The sequence below is a fragment of the Canis aureus genome, chromosome 23 (genome assembly GCF_053574225.1).
Source record: "Canis aureus isolate CA01 chromosome 23, VMU_Caureus_v.1.0, whole genome shotgun sequence".
Taxonomy (NCBI): domain Eukaryota; kingdom Metazoa; phylum Chordata; class Mammalia; order Carnivora; family Canidae; genus Canis; species Canis aureus.
The window spans coordinates 6,940,068-6,957,800 of record NC_135633.1 but is presented as its reverse complement, the minus strand read 5'-3'; the positions used below and the strand labels follow the sequence as shown (position 1 = coordinate 6,957,800).

The window sequence follows — 17,733 nt, the reverse complement described above, 5'->3', positions numbered from 1 at the left end:
GGGCCCGCGGAGGAGGGGGGCGCGGCGGGGAGGGGCGCGGGGGTGCGCGCGGCGGGGCGGGCCGAGAGCAGGGCGGGCGGGGGCGCGGCGCAGCAGAGCGGGCGTCCGGCCCTGCGCTTGAGCTTCCTGGCCTGGCCCCGCCGCCAGTCGCAGTGGCCCGGCTGCCAGGCGTCGGTCAGTGTCATCAACGAGCTGGCCAAGATGGGCGACCCGGACGTGCTGGAGATGGTGCAGGAGGAAGGTAGGCGCGGGCGGGGCGCGCGGGACCCGGGGACGTTGGCGGCCCGGGCCGGGGCGCGCGGCCGGCGGGGGCGGCGGAGGGAGGGGGCGCCGGGGCTCGGGTCCCCGGGCCGGGTGTGGGGGTTGGGCCCCGAGCCGTGCGCCCCCCGCAGCCCCGAGAGCCCGCGGCCCCCGGCTTGAGCCCTGGGGCGCCTGCAGGGGCGGTCGCCGCGCAGCTCGCGGGGGCCTGCGGGGCGCCCACCTGTGCGCACACCTGCGCCTCGGGATGCACGTCTGTGTCCGGGACCGTCTGCGGACTCTCGGACACTCGCGTTTCGGGTCTGGTTTGGCGTCGGATCTAACCACGAAACAGGCTGCTTGGGCGAGCGGTCAGGCCTCTGGGTCTCCTCCCAGCTCTCCGAGGGCCCGAGACAGGCGCTGCACGCGGCGTCCGCCTCCCTTCCTCCGGGGCTTGGCTGGGCTGCAGCGTAGACGCCGCCCGCCGCCCGCCGCAAGGGTGCAACTCGGGGCTCTTCAGTGCACTTCCAGAGTTTTGCAATCACCACCGAAGTGTAATTTTAGAACGTTTCCATCACCCCGAGTAGAAACCTTAGTAGTCACTCCCCATCCCCCATTCGCTCCCCTTAGCCCTGGGCAATTGCTCATCTATTTACTCTCCAGATGTGCCTGTTCCGGACGCTCCGTCAGCACAGCCCTGCAGTAGGTGGGCTACCGTAACCAGCATTCCTCTCTTACCGCACCGTGTCTAAAGTTCATCCACGTTCTAACTTAGGTCCTTCCTTTTTATTGCCACCTAATACTCCATCGTTATAGATATACCATATTTTATCCAGTCAATTTGGTGGACATTTGGGTGGTTACTTTTTTTTTTTTTTTTGCCACCACAAATAATGCTGGCCTGGGATTCATGTACAAGTTTTTGCGTGAACACACGTTTTTATTCTTCTTGGGTACATACGCACGAGAGGAATTATTTGACCATATAGTAGCTTCATATTGAACATTTTGAAAAACTGCCCGTTTTCCATTTTGTATTCCAACTAACAATATGTAAAGGTTGCAATGTCTCCACATCCTGACATTTGTTTTTGTCTTATTCATAGCCATCTAGTGGTTGTGAAGTGGTATCTGTGCGGTTTTGATTTGCATTTTCACAATGACTTCCCCCAGTTGAGTATCTTCCCACTGCTTATCGGCCATTCATCTATCTTCTTTGGTGAAATGCCTACTTAAGCCCTTTGCTCATTTTAAAAATTAAATTATTTGTCTTTATTATTGCATTATAAGAGTTCTTTGTATATTCTGTGTGTATTATCTGCAACTATTTTCTCCCATTCTGTGACCCTGTTCTCGATGGCGTGTCATTTAGGCCATCGCCCTTTCTTTAAATCAAAAAACGATTTAAGGTAGAAGGAATAAAACTATCGAAGACCTTAAGCTTTGACTAATGGCTCTGCTACATGATGTAATAAGTTTGTTGATGAAAATGATTGTCGGTTCACTATGCACAGTGAAATGAGTTTTAGATGTCTAAAATCGAAAGTCCCTTTCTGTACTTAATGGTTTGCCACTTTGCTGAGAATTACTTCCAGTTGTAATTTCAGTAATCCAAACGTCTTAGTAGATATTTGTTTCACTTGAAACATACAGGAAGTCTTTATCGTCAGTCCTTCTGAAGTAAACCTATGAAAAGGCACAAAAATCTATTTTTTTTTGAAGGAAGAGAAGAGGGAAAAATGGGAAGTATGTAACCTTCTGTGCATAGTGAAGAAAAAAAATCTGTCACTATGGCATGACAGAGATTGACCATTATTCTCTTTCAGATGTTAGAAATATAATCTAATGTAGCCTCAGGATAATTTTGTTTACTAGAATGTATCCTCAAATTAGCATTACTTCTGCCACGAGGTCATACCGCAGCTTAGGTGCATCCAGCCCGCGTTCCTGTTTCCCGTTTTGTTCATGGATCCAGCATCCAAGCAGCAGAGGATTAGGGCATTGGTGATAGCAAGGCCCAAGGAGCAGGGGTGGTCCTGGCCACTCAGATCACTCTCAGCTTTCTAAGTATTTTTCATTATGTCAGTTATTTTACTGTGTTGGTTTTACTGCCCACTACCGAGACCTGTGTTATTACTGGAGTTGAATGAAAAGTGCGTTAAAATGAGGATGTATTTTTAACATCAACAACCCAGTGGTTTCTGGAAGCCACTCTAAATAGTCTCAATATAGGTTTCTTCCTGGAGTTTAACCTCACAGTTATAAAAACCAAAGTGTGTGTTGAAGAGGCTGAAAATGACTGGGTTCCACAGCATCAGTTTTTAGGAATGACTTACGTTTTTGTGTTTTAAATGTAAACAGATTTCTTCGAGTAAATTCGATACAGGCAAGCCTGGATCTTGTATGTTATGTATTTTCTAAATCACCTTTGAAGGGTAAATAGGAGAAAGTTAAATGATTGATTTACATGTGATAAGATTTTTCTTCCTAGAGAGAGAATGCTAGCATTTTACCTTTTAGACATAATACTTAATGAGGTATTTCTAGGATGTGTTAACATTTCTCAGTTTAGTTTCTTCAAAACTGAACACATAAGCAATCAGTCTTCTCCACTTAGCTGTTCTCCTACTACCTAATAGCCTTTTAAGTGACTAGTAAAGACAAAGTATAACAATATATAGATGTATATATATATATTTACACTTTTATTTATTTTTGAGAGAGGGAGAAAGCACGAGTGGGAGGCGCAGAGGGAGAGAGGATCTCAAGCAGACTCTGCACTGAGCCTGGACCCTGAAGCCGGGCTCCATCTCAGAACCCTGAGCTCATGACCTGAGCCAAAACCAAGAGTTGGTCACTTAACCGACTGTACTACCCGGACACCCTAGTGTAACAACGTTTAAATAGTTATGTAAGCAAGTACTGCTGGTAAAATGTCAGTGTTGCTGACATCGAACTATCAACTGGTTGACATTGTAAGGAAGCTGTGATTTGAAATATCCACTTTTTAGTTGATTTATGACGCATTCAGCATGGCAAAAAGACCGCCTTAGGGCTTAACACTGGGAAAGGCACTTTTAAAGTTGAATGTCAAGTTGCTTGAATCTTTCCAGCTGCGTGAAGCATTGTGTTGAACCAAACCAAACTTTCTTTAGGAATGTGAATATTTGATTGCGTGCATTTTATCTTATGCTGCTGGAAGGGGTGTAAACTGAGAAGATCATTTGGTTAAATGCAAGGGCTATTTTGGGCTCAGGGTGTGTTGAAGTGTGTATTCTTAGCAACGTGCTTTCAGAGAAAACTCAAAGCTCAGTCTTTGGGCTGCCTTTACTTTCCCTCATATTTTATGATTCTCCGTAGCTTTTACTATTAAACCCTTCCTGTCTCTGGTTTCTAGCCCATAGGAAGAGTCTAATTATTTCCATTGATTTTGGAGGATGCCAGAGGAATGACACGAAGCCGATTTAGAGTTGTTGGCTTCACATCCTGCCTCAGCTACCTTTCTGTTCCGACAGAGGGTTGGTGATTGTGTGTAGTTATGCCAACCTCATACTTTGTGAGTGTGACAGTCTGTGTCTCTGGCATGTGCGTTGTCAGAGAGAGAGAGAGCTCTGGTGAGCAGTGTGTGAAGAAATACACCTGTTTTTTGGTTGTTTTTTGTTTTGTTTTGTTTTTGTTGTTTTTTGTTTTTCCCTTAATCTTTCTGCTTTTCAGAAAAGGGTACAGTTTACAAAATGTGTCACATCTGGCTGTCACGGGGCTTGCCCCCTCCGGAGGGGTGATATAGTTGGGCTGGGCCTACCCAGAGAGGGCTCCATTCCGGGTGGTGTGGGACCGAGGAGGAGGCTAAGGCAGGGGACAGATTAGGAGGTTGCAGGCCAGTGCTGACAGGACCACGTCAGGACGGATCCAGCATGAAAAACCAGCAAGGAAGAAGATGGTTTTGGTTTTAAGGAAGGGAAGCAGCAAGTTGAAAGGGAAAAGGGGAAGAGAGTATTAGTGGAAGTAAGACATAACCTGGAGGGACTGTATTGTCCCTTCTCCACACTCTCTGATAAATACATTGCATTCAGCTCTGCTAGCAATTTGAAACTTTTTTTTTTTTTTTTCTCTAAGAGTTGTTTTATGTTAAATGCAGCAGAATTCCTTAGGGGAAGGAAGAGTTTGTGCTTACAATTTTTCAACTCTCTCTTCTTAAAAACAGAATTCTAAAGTACTTTATAATCCTAGCTTAAGGCCCGCACCTCTTCCTTCTGTACTTGGAACAGTTCTGCACAATGACTGTGTTTGTTCTCAAGAAAATAAAAGCCTGCCCAAAGTCAGCATTCAGGTACCATACAGGGAGAGACAGAATGTGTATTCCTTGGAATCCTGTTCCTTATATGCTTATTAGAAGAGTTATTAGAAGAGTTTTTTTACTATATTGTTTTTTTTTTTTTCCTCATTGGAAAATCTAATGGGAGATGGTCTCCACATTGTGCAGTTTTGAGCAGCACATCTAGACCGTGTTCATGGGTAGAGCCCTTTGATGAAAGTACTGGACCATGTTTTATATTTTTCAATGAATTTTTACTTGTATATTTAGTCTTGAGGAAGCCTGCACTTGGAAAAGTTAAGTGATACAGCTATAGCCACAGTTTGTTTAGTTTTCATACTTTGCTTATCGCAACTATGAACTTTTTAATAGCGGACCCTGCAACAAAAAGATCTGAATACAATAGAAATTCTTTCATCTTTAATCTGACACTCTCAAAATTACCTCAAAGAATTTAAGTTTTGAAAATCAATAATAGAATATATCCTCAAAATAATAACAGTTATCAACAAAAAATAACTAACACTCATTGACTTCTGTGTCAATGGCTGCACGAAGCACTTTACATAAATTATCTCACTTAATGCTTGCACAAACCTATTAAGACATTAATGCCATTTATATGATACTTGAGAACTTTCAATGTACGCATATTCTTAAGTTGCAAGGAAGGCTGGGAAATAGGTTCTTTGGTTTCTTTTTGTTTTTGCTGGAGCACATTGCTTCACCCAATGATCAGGGTTTGGTTAGTAAAGAGGAAGGAGGAGAAAGGGTATTTGTGGGCAGCCAATGTCAGCCTCTCCTGTATTTGCCCACCACTGATAATCTTACCCATTTTGTTAAATAGAATCTTCTCAAATTGCCCAAGCCTAGGAGAGTCCTCAATCTTTGTTCCTAAACTTGCACATCTGAAATTTGACAGCAGTTTGTTCAAATGTTGATGCAAGTGTCTAATCCATTGACATGGCTTCACACACACTGCCCCCCACTGTGGTCCAGACAGCCATGCCTCCTTGGTGCTTCACTGTAGCAACTCCTAGTTTGTCTCTTTGCTCCATTCTGGGGCTTCCTTTGAACCCATTCTTCACTGAAGGACCAGTGCTTTTTATGCAATGTAAATGTAAATATGACTTGAGAGCTTTTTTGTGGGGGCCTGTGTGGCTCAGTCAGTTAAGCATCTGATTCTTGACCTCAGCTCCTGCCTTAACGGCCTTTATATGTTCTCACAGGGGTTGAATGCCTTCAATGTTCAGATCTATCTATCTATCTATCTATCTATCTATCTATCTATCTATCTATAACTGCCTCAGAGACATTTCCTGGTTTTCTCATAATTAAACTACTCCCCCGCCCTGCTCCATCATAGCGTTTATCTCAAGTTTTTGACCGCTTCCTCTACAGAACTGGAAACTTCAAAAAATGTTAGCCACTATCACATTATTATCAATGTTGTAGTAATAATCCAGTATCAAAACTGTCAAAGATCTGAGGTTTTACTGTAGTTGGAAGCTAACAGAATATCCCATTACAGTTTCATAGATGCTGGTAGAAGACATAAGACACATGGATCAGAGACAAAGGACAGTTATTACTCCCAGCATGAACAGCAGCCAAAATGGCAGCCTTTTGTGCCTGTTTCCTGGGCCCAGGTTGCCCAATATTGACACAAAGAGGCTCCAAAAATTCCTGCAGATCTGGTGGGTTGCAATACAGGAGAGCAATCCCAAGTTAAGGAATTTGAGTCTTTTGTATTGGTCAGTAATTATGCCTTCTCTTTGCTCTGGAGGGAGTCACTACTGCAATAGTCTCAGACTGTGAGCAACCTGCGTTTTGCTACAGAAGGAGATGCTGTATTGTCCAAGGGTGTTCACTGAACCAAGATCCTTAAAAAGATAATCCAGAGCGAAGGGTAATCAGTGTCTCGCTTGCAAGATATTCAGAAATGTGAGAGACCCAAGGAGAATTGTCACAATATCTGCCTTTAAGTATTCATCCCTAAGTAGCATATTTAGGTTTTGCATAGTTAACTATATATAAATGAAATATTAAAGTTTCTGCCCCCCTTTTTGCTAAATAATAGTCTTTGTAGATTTATCTTTCTGCATGTAATTGAAATTCATTCAATTTTGTTAACTAAATACAATAAGTGGTATTATTACATATATATTATTGGTCATAATGACACATATTGTATTTATCCGTTTTACTATTTCTGGATATTTGAGATGCTTTTGAACATTATTGTACATTCCCATAATGCCTCTATTTCTTTTGAGTTTATAGATAGCATTTCTCCAACTTTTTGATCTCAGGACCTCTTTATGCTTTAAATAATTGTTAGGAACCTCAAAGAGCTTTTTTTTAATGTGAAATCTCTCTATTATTATTTACCAAGGATACCCAATTTTACCCCTCCTATTAAAAATAGGAATGGAAGTTCTAGCTCTACCATTTAGGCAAGAAAAAGAAATAAAAGGCATCCACACTGGAAGAGAAGAATTAAAATTATCTCTATTCACACATGATGATATGATCTTATATGTAGAAAACCCTAAAAAGTCCACAAAAAAACCTGTTAGAACCTATACACACATTAATAAAAGTGGATTATAAAGTCACTACACCAAAACCAGTTGCAATTTTGTAAACTAACAATGAGCAATCTGAAAAGGTGATTGAGAAAAACAATTCTATTTATAGAATAAGAGACATATTTATAAAAAGATTGCTAAGGTTTTCAAAGCAGAAAATACACTACCTGTGTTCTCTTCCAGGATTTTTATGGTTTAAAGTCTGACATTTAGGCCTTTAATCCAGGGGTGCGCCTGTAGTGCTGAGCACTGGGTGATGTATGGAACTGTTGAATTATCGTATTGTGCACCTGAAACTAATATAACACTATATGCTAACTCTCTGGAATTAAAATGAAAACTTAAAAAAAGAATTAGATATTTAAGAACTAACCAAAGATTATATATAAATAAAGCTATAAAACACTGCTTAAAAATATTTGAAAAACATAAATAAATGCAAACATACCCCATGTTCATAGATTGGAAGATCTGATATTGTTAAGATGTCAATTACTACCCAAAGCAATCTATAGATTTAGTGCAGTCCCTGCCAAAATTCCAATGATGTTTTTTGCAGAAATAGAAAAACCCATCCTAAAATTCATATGAACTCTCAAGGGATGCTGAATAGACAATTTTAAAACAGGAAGATAAAGGTGGAAGACCCACACTTCTTGATTTCCAAACTTACTGCAAAGCTATAGTAATCAAAACAGTGCAGTACTGGCATGAAGACAGACACAGACCAATGGAATAGAAGAGAAAGCCCAGATTTTAGTATATGTGCTGCCGAAGCGAGCATGAAGAGAAAGCCCAGAAATAAACTGTCACATATATGGTCAAGTGACTTATTTACAAGGGTGCCAGGGCCATTCAATGGGGGGAACGACAGTCTTTTCAACAGATGGTGCTGCTAAATTTGGATACCCACATGCAAAAATAATGAAATTGGACCCTTACCACCGTATACAAAAATTAACTCAAAATGGATCAAACCTATATGTAAGACCTAAAACTATCAACCTGTTAGAAAGAAACAGAACAACAGTTTTATGGTGTTGGATTTGTCAGTGGTTTCTTGGCTACAACACCAAATACACATGCGAGAAAAGAAAAATAGACAAAATGACCTCATGAATTTTTTTTAAATGTGCATCAAAAGACACTATAAACAGTAAAAAGGCAAGCCACAGAATGGGAGAAAATGTTTCCAAATCTTATATCTGATTCAGAATATATAGAGAACTCCTAAAACTCAACAATAAAAAAATCTGGTTAAAAAATAGGCAAAGGATTTGGATACACATTTCTCTAAAAAGATATACAAATGGCTAATAAAGAACATGAAAAGATGCTCAACATGCTCAACAACATAATCACTAGGGAAATGCAAATCAAAACTAAAGTGAGCTACCACTTCAAACCCATTAAAATGGCTACGATCAAAAAACTAAAAAGTAACAAGATTTGGTGAGAATGTGATCAGAATCTTTCTGCACTGTTGGTAAGAATGTATAGCTCCTGTAGAAAACAATATGGCGTTTCCTCAGAAAATTTAAAATAGAATTGCCTATATTCCCAGCAACTCCACTTTTAGGTATATGCTCAAAATAATTGAAAGGAGGATCTCAAAGATATTTTTACAGCCATGTTTTGTTTTTGTTTTGTTTTACAGCCATGTTGATAGCAGCATTATTCATAATAGCTAAAATATGGAAATAATCCAAGTGTCCACTAACATGAATGGATAAATAAAACCTGGTATACACACACAATAGAATATTATGCAGCCTTAGAAAGGAATGACATATGCTACAACATTGATGAACCTTGAGGACATTATGCTAGGTGAATAAACCACTCACACAATGACAAATACTATATGATTCCACTTATCATGAGGTACGTAGATTAGTCAAAATCAGAGACACAGAGTGGAATGATGGCTGCCTGGGGCTGGCGGAAAGAAGAATGAGGAAATATTGTTAATGAGTATTGTGTTTCAGTTTTGCAAGATGTAAGAGTTCTGGAGATAGATGATGGTGACGGTTACTCAATGTTATGAATATATTTAATACTTTGAACTGTGCACTAAAAATGATTAGGATGGCAAAGTCTATGTTATTTGTATTTTACCACAATTAAAAAAAATTGGAGAAAAGAACAGGAAAAAAAGAAAGAAAGAAAAAAGAAATGAGAGAAAAGAAAGAAAAAGAAAATATACAAATGGTAGGTTTATTTTTTTCTGTATTTTCAGAATATGTACTAATGCTTCCTAAAATTACACTTACTGTGGATGGCCCTTTATTCCACTCCCACTGTGATTTTCTCCAAATAAATGTTTTTCTATGGGAAATTTTTGAGTTGAGAAATATTTTTCAGTGTTTTCCCAACTTGGAGTCACTACAGAATAAGAATTTTCTATGTTTAATTTTTTTTTTTTTTTAGTGTCAGAAACAGGTTTGAATAAGTGTTTCAGTCCCAGTGACTCAACACCTAACTATCACAACAATACCTGTGTATGAGGAAAATAATTTGGTCTATTTAGAACTGGTAGTGTCCGTTAGTGCTTTCCTTGCATACAGTTTGGTTCAATATCTCACACAATGAAAACTAAGGTAGCGGTGGACATCCCTGTTGGATATTTTCCTCTCTGCTGTTTTGTGGCTATGGATTAATAACTGCATTTATCAGAGTTAATTTTCTTTCTTAGTGAGTGAGATTATATCCTAAATACCACGATTTGCTTTTCCCCTTGGTTATATGCAGTTTTCGGTGCTGACTTCTACTGGAAGCTGTTTTTGAACAACTTAGCTCCAGGAAGGTCTTGGATACTTACCTCTAGTATTTTTTCTTTGAACTTTTTTGTTTGATTTTAGAAATTCTGTTTTCTCCTCTTGCAGACTTTTAACCTATTCTGATCAGTTGGCCATTCTAACTCTTTTTTTTTTCTTATTTAATTTAGAGAGAATATCCAATATAGAAACAGAATATATTTTCGGAATGAATGAGGTAAGTTGAATGTGTATTAGCTTCCTATAAGTCAGAACAGAAAATCGAGACAAACTTAGAAATGTAACTTGTGTGAATACTTAAGTCTTTTTGTACTTCAGTTATTTTGTACCTCTTTTTATTTTGTCCTCTATTTATGTTTTTGGTAAGGAGAGCAAAGGCCAGGTTTTTTTTTTTTTTTTTTTTTTTTTTTTTTAGGCCAGGTTTTATACAGATTTAATATTTGACTTTTCTAGATGTGACAAGGGAGCAAATAGAAGTTTGGAATTGTTTAGAGGCTCCCTGTGAAACACTCAGATATGCTGAGTCTTGCTATGTAAGAGAAGAGTAGTGAGCTTAATGCTTTGCTAGAGTATGATGCAGGTAGGATATGTGACAACTTTTCATGTTACAGTTATTGGTATGTAATGACTGCTTATTGATGACTATCCTACAGTTCAAGTGACCCAACTCGAATTCAGTACATATATTAAATGAAATAATGAATAATAAGATTAAGTACAGTTATAAAAATAAAAAAAAATCTCTTACCTAAAGGCTTTATTTTATTTATATAAACTTTATACATTCTTTTGTATACAAGAGTAAGCATTCTAAAGATTTTTCAAATAAAATAATTTTTCTGGTAGGCTCTAGTTGACACCTAAGCACTCACAGAGGTGATTTCCTTCAATGGGTTGAGAGATCTCCAGCCAGATAAAAAAAAAAAGCTCTTTAAAAATAGTTTTTTAGGAATGACTGAAATTCCTACCCCGGAAAACACGACCTACCAAATAGAGACTTGCTAGGTAAGGTTGACTTAAGATGCCCAGAAGATCTGAGATTCCTTTAAAACCTGTAACCATGGGCAGCCCGGGTGGCTCAGTGGGGGCAGCCCGGGTGGCTCAGCAGTTTAGCGCTGCCTTCAACCCAGGGTGTGATCCTGGAGATCAGGGATCGAGTCCCACATCAGGCTCTGTGCATGGAGCCTGCTTCTCCCTCTGCCTGTGTCTCTGCCTTTCTCTCTCTGTCTCTCTCTCTCTCAGTGTGTGTCTCTCATGAATAAATAAATAAAATATTAAAAAAAAAACAAAACCTGTAACCAAAATGCTGAGAGAAATAGAATATAACAACCAAGGGAACTATGAAAATCATTTACTTCAGTTATTTTTACAGCGCAGTTTGTAGCCCACCTGAATAACAATTACATTAAAAATTTCTTAAGAATTCAGACTCCTGAGCCCAATATTAGACTGCTAATTGTATTGTTGGGGAATAAGGCTATGGAGTCATGATTTAATAGTAATATCCTAAGTGATTTTTATTGCTATTGAAGTTTGAAAACCACTGTCATAAAGCAGAGTCTCCACAACTAAAGCTATATAATGTGGCACAGGGAACATATTTATTAAATGAGTGAATCAAGGTAACTACATAATAAATAATTTAAAAGTTAAAGTTTGTATGTTTGAAGTGGACTGAAGAAACAGTTATCATATGAGATTGACTGATACAATATAATGGTAAATATATTGTCATTTTCATTTTGTTTGTATTGATCAAGTCATCAAGTCATATTTGTTCTCTTCCTTATCTCTTTGCACGTTTAAAAAGCAATGGATATTGCTTCATTGCCTTCAACTTTGGATAGGCCTTCATTTTAAACAATTTTGCTTAGATTTTTAAGGCTTTACATTTGGCTTGCCACACTGAGAAATATGTTCATTTAAGTTTAAGCCTTAGTATTATAGAAATACTATATGTATTAATTTTTAGTAATATTTTTATAAGTTTTATAGGAAAGCAACAAGTGAAAGGGGAATTGATTCACCTTCAGGAGAATGGCACTCTCTTTCCAAACCCCCCTTTAGATTCAACCTAGAGTTGTGTCTAGCATACCTTTTCTCATATAAAGTATTTGGAGTAAAAACAGCATCTCTCTGAAACATAGTTGAAGAATGCCTAGTAAAATTTGGAATTATTAAATGAATATATTATTGAATTAATCAGTTCAAAAGTGATTGTAGCTTTCACTTCTAGAAAGATGGAATAGAAGAAATTTTCCCTGTTCCTTCTGCTAAGTACTACTAAAAACCCTGGACATTATATATAAAACAGAAGACTGAAAGCTAGAGAGGAGAAAACTGTCTAGTGACCTGGGGACCCAAGGAGCAACACTAAAGTTAGTTCTCTAGGTTTTTTTTGCTTTATCTATTACAGACTGGGTACAGGAGAGGCCAGCAGTGCCGAAATACTAATTGGCTCTGACAAATAAAGCAACAAGAAAAGCCTATTTTCTTTAGCTGATGGACCAGGGAAAGGGTGACCTAGGAATACAGAAAACTTTTAACCAATGACTGTTTTTGTAGCCAAACACAACAGGGAGACAAAAACAACAACAACATGATCCTACCATCATTTTCTCCAGAAGAGCTCAAGTGAGAAGACTAGGCTTTAACCCCTGTCTGGTGGTAACAAGATGCCCCACCTCCTGGAGTTTATGTCAAAGAATTCTGAATGGGAAGCCAGGACTTTCATCCCCACTGGATGTTAACATGTCCCTCTCTCACAATCCTCTGATGATGTTGTGGAGACCATGTAAACAGCCTAGACTTCCACTCTCATCAGTAGTGACAAGATGCCAAATGCTTTTCTGCTGGGTAGGTATCACAGGTAGCTTGATGGAGAGCCAGGAATTTCACCATTGTCAAGAAGTAGAGCCACCTCATACCACTGCCTAACAGTGAGGGCCATGGGGAACAAGAGGAGGCACCCTTGCCCTTTCTAAGCCAGCTTGGAATCAGTGAAAGTCTAATGGAAAGTTTGAACTCCCAACACCAGCCAGCATTAATGAGAAACACTTCTACCTCCCTCCACCCCTTCATTTCTGTAGAGGCCGAGTGGAGAACCTGGACTTCTACCTGCTTCAGATAGTGAGGCATCATCCCACTTAACCCACCAGAGTAATATCAGAGGAGACTTATTAAAACAGAAAATTTAAATAAAATCTAGACTCATAACATAATACTTTAATATCCTAAAGTCCAGACTTCTAGAGAAAAATCACAAGTAATATGAAGAACCAGGAGGATATCAACTCAATTGAGAAAAGACAGATACCAATGCTGAGGTGACACAGACGTTAGAATTGTTTAGACAAGGATTGTGAAGCAACTACCACAAAAATGCTTCAGTGAGCATTTGTGAACATTCTTTGAATAAGCAAATAGAAAGTCCTATGAAAAAATAGAAATTTTAAATAAAACATAATGGAAAATTTAAAACTGAAAAATAGAATACCTCAAAAACAACAACAACAACAACAACAAACAAACAAACAAAACCTGACCAGCAAAGTGGAAAGGATGGAAGAAGGAATCACTGAATTTGGAGATAGAATAGAAATTACTATTTCTCAAGAGACCTAAACTTACAGATTCAGGAGGCTGAGGGAACCACACAAATGAATAAGCCCAAAGAAATTCACACCGATTCTCAAAACTAGATTTAAGAAAAAGAAAATCTTGAAAGCAGTGAGAGAGAAACAATACCTTAACAATAGGGGAACAGTAATTAAAAGAACAGTAGATTTCTCACCAGAGACCATGGAGGCTGAAAGAACCCATACATGCATTTTTTTCAGAAGAGAGAAGTGAAGAGAAGAACCAATTCAGAATTCTATAGCCAGGGGATCCCTGGGTGGCGCAGCGGTTTGGCGCCTGCCTTTGGCCCAGGGTGCGATCCTGGAGACCCGGGATCGAATCCCACATCGGGCTCCCGGTGCATGGAGCCTGCTTCTCCCTCTGCCTGTGTCTCTGCCTCTCTCTCTCTCTCTCTCTGTGTGAGTATCATAAATAAATAAAAATTAAAAAAAAAAAAAGAATTCTATAGCCAGTGAAAATATCCTTAGGAATGAACAAGACATTTTCAAGTAAAGGAAGACTGAAGACATTTTTCACTAGCACATCTACCTTATCAGATTGACCAAAGGAAGTTCTCTAACAGAAAACAGAAAGAATTTTGTAGCATGAGGAAAGAGGGAAAAACAATAACAACAACAGAAAGGGTTAAAATAGACTTTCTCCCTTTGAGTTTTCAAAATTATATTCGCCAGTTGAAGTAAAAATGTTAAATGATGTCTGATATGGTTCTCAATGTATGCAGAGAAATATTTAAGACAATTATAAATAAAGTTTTGGGATAAAAAGGGAGATGAAGCTTCTTGAGAAAGAAAGCATGTGGACTGTAGACTGTGAGAAATAATGTAGATATGATGTAATATAAAAAGCAACCATTTAAAAAACTAAGTGAAGAGATACACTCAAAAACTGTTTAGATAGGGGATCCCTGGGTGGCTCAGCGGTTTGGCGCCTGCCTTTGGCCCAGGGCGCGATCCTGGAGACCCGGGATCGAATCCCACGTCGGGCTCCCGGTGCATGGAGCCTGCTTCTCCCTCTGCCTGTGTCTCTGACTCTCTCTCTCTCTCTGTGACTATCATGAATAAATAAAATCTTAAAAAAAAAAAAAAACTGTTTAGATAAATAAAAAGGAGTTATAAAATAAGGTTTCAGTAACCCACAGGATATCATGAAAAGGCAGAGAAACATAAAATGGAGGGAACAAATAGAGGACAAAAAATAAAAATGAAGAATTAATCCCTAATGTACATTAATCAAGTTACACGACATGTAAGACAGAAATTTGAAAAATGACTTAAAAAACATGACAATAAGAGGATTAAAATGTACATTATGGCTGAAGATACATGCAACTGTTAATAAAAAGAAAGTAGGGGTGCTACATTAATATCCTATAAAGTATATGTTGGAGGAAAAAAATTACCATGGACAGAGTGAAACATCATAAAAGGGGTCCATTCAACAATAAGACACAGCAGTGCTAATGTCGTATTCACCAAATAGCGGAACCAAAATAGCATTCTTTTAAACAATCCAAAGGACAAAGAAAGTCTCAAGAAAAAAAAAAACTGGATATAAAAGTGAAAATACAGCATATTAACATTTGTTATAGCCAAGCAATGATGAGAGGGAAATTTGTAGCACCAAATGTTTATCTTAGTAAAGAGAAGTCTCAAGTCAATAATAAACTTCCATTTCAAGTAATATGAAAATAAACCCAGAGAAAACAGAATGATGGAAATAATTAAGAGCAGAAATCAATGAATTGAAAGTTGAAAAATGTTAGAGAAAATCATTGAAACAAAAAGCTGTTTCTTTGAAAAGATAGTAAGATTGACAAGCCTATAGCTAGACTTACAAAAAGGGTGGAGAGAGAGCGAGCAAGCAAGGGAGAAAGAAGAGATACACATAATATCAGGAATATATCACTATAGACTCTGTAGATATCAGAATGATAACAAAGGAATACTAAGAATAATTCCACACCTATAAATTTGACAGTTTTGATAAAATGGTTGAATTCCTCAAAGATCACAAATTAGCACAACCCATTCAATATTGTTTATAATAGGAATAGTCCCATAATTATTAAGGAAATAAAATGAGTTACTTAAAGACTTCTTGCCTCAAAGAAATCTCTAGGCCCAAATAGTTTCACTAGAGAATTCTATGACATGTTTCAAGGATAATTAACACCAATCTCTTCCAGAAAATAGAAGAGGAACGAACACTTCCCAATTCATTTTAGAGGCTTGTATAACCCTGGTACTAAACCTAAACCAAACAAAAATAGTACTAAAAAAAATAACAAAAAAATAAAACTACAGAGTAATATTTTTCATGATCATAGACAGAAAAATCCTTAGTAAAATACTAATAAGTAGAATATGAAAATATAATACTATACCAAGTGAAATTTATTCCATTGATGGAAGGCTTATTCATTATCCAAAAATCAGTTGATGTACTTCATTATATTAAAAGGATTAAGAATAAAAATCAGATGATTTTTATCTATTTTTTTCAGAAAAAACTGCATTATATATATATATATACACACACACATATATATGTATGTATATGTGTATATATATATATACTCCTACCTGTCTATATCTACATATCTTTATCTATCATCTATCTATCTATCTAATTTCAGAAAACTAGGACTCTAGAGGCACTTCCTTACCTGAAAAAGAACAGTAAAACAGTAACATAATATTAAGTAGTGGAAGGCTGAAAACTTTCCTCCTATAATAAAAAACATGACTGGAATGTCTTCATTTCTATTAAACATAATACTGAAAATTCTTGCAATAAGATAATAAACTAAAAGGCATATGGATAAGAAAGGAATAAATAAAACTCTGGGGACCCCTGGGTGGCTCAGTGGTTAAGCATCTGCCTTCCGCCCAGGGCATGATCCTGGAGTCCCGGGATGGAGTCCCGCATCGGGCTCCCTGCATGGAGCCTGCTTCGCCCTCTGCCTGTGTCTCTGCCTCTCTCTATGTGTATCTCATGAATAAATAAATAAAATCTTAAAATAATAAAATAAAATAAAATAAAATAAACCTGACAGTTTGCAGATGACATGGTGATCTAACTAGAAAATCCCAAGAAATTTACAAAGCAAAACAAAATAAAACGAAACACCCACAACCCACCCCTCCAAAAAACAAAACAAAGCAAAACAAATCCCCCCTGGAACTAAGAAGCAAATTTCATACAGAAATTACATTTCTCTGAGCAGTGAACACGTGGAAGCCCAAATTGGTATATAGGTCAATGCAATTCCTATTGAAGTCTCAGCAAGACTTTTTCTAGAAATAGACAGAAGTGTTCTAAAATTTATACGAAAATCACCGGAAGTAGAAGAGAGAAAAAGAAAGTGGGAAGAATCACTCTACCCAATTCAAAGACTTGACTTTTTGGCTGCAGTTTAAGCAAGCAAGACACTGTGGCATTTGCAGAGAGCGGCATGTTGATTAATGAAGCAGATTGGAAATGGCAAGAATAGTCCCTACACGAGTACACCCAAATGATTTTGTACATATGTGTAAAAATTCAATGGAGAAACAATAATCTTTTTCAGCAAGTGGTGCTGGAGGATTTGGATATCTATACGCAAAATTAAGAACTTTATTTATTTTTTTAATTAAGAACTTTAACTTAAACCTCATCTTTATACAAAAATTAATTCGACATTGATCACAGGCTTAAATGTAAAACCATGCAACTTTTTGAAGAAAAAATAGAGGAGAAAAATCTGTGGAAAGTAGGTCTGGCTAAAGAGGTGTTAGACTGATGTAAAAGCATGATCCATCCATAGAAAAACAATTCATAAATTGGACTTTTTCAAATTTAAGAGCTGTTGTTCTATGGAAGATCCTGGTAAGAGGAACCACCAAGCTGCAGATCTGGAGAAAATATGTCCACGTCACATATCTGACAAAAGTTTCCCCCTATGTGTGGTATTACGAAGAAACAGCAAAACCCATTTTTGAAAAGCAGCCAACCCAAATGAGTAAAGTACACGATGATATATTACCTTAAATAGGATAAAGATGGCAAACACATGCATTTGGCAAATAAAAGATGTTCATGATGACCAGCAATTAAGGAATTGCAAAATAAGACCAAAGTTGGATTTCACTGTACGCCCATGAGAACACACCATTTAAAATGGAAAATAGTGACA

At 38.0% G+C, this 17,733-nt stretch overlaps 1 protein-coding gene across 5 annotated transcripts in view; it reads left to right on the top strand.

Annotated features, from left to right (window-relative positions):
- Positions 1–55: 55 nt before the first annotated feature.
- ANO5 (anoctamin 5) overlaps positions 56–17,733 on the top strand; it is a 94,885-nt gene continuing 77,207 nt past the window's right edge. For all 5 annotated transcript variants that reach the window (XR_013361889.1, XM_077866203.1, XM_077866200.1 and 2 more), the window contains exons 1-2: positions 56–241; positions 10,091–10,137. Coding sequence is in view for 4 of the 5 variants with exons in the window: in XM_077866203.1 (XP_077722329.1) it covers positions 202–241; positions 10,091–10,137 (87 nt within the window). In the remaining variant the exon portion in view is untranslated. The remainder of the gene's footprint in view (positions 242–10,090; positions 10,138–17,733) is intronic.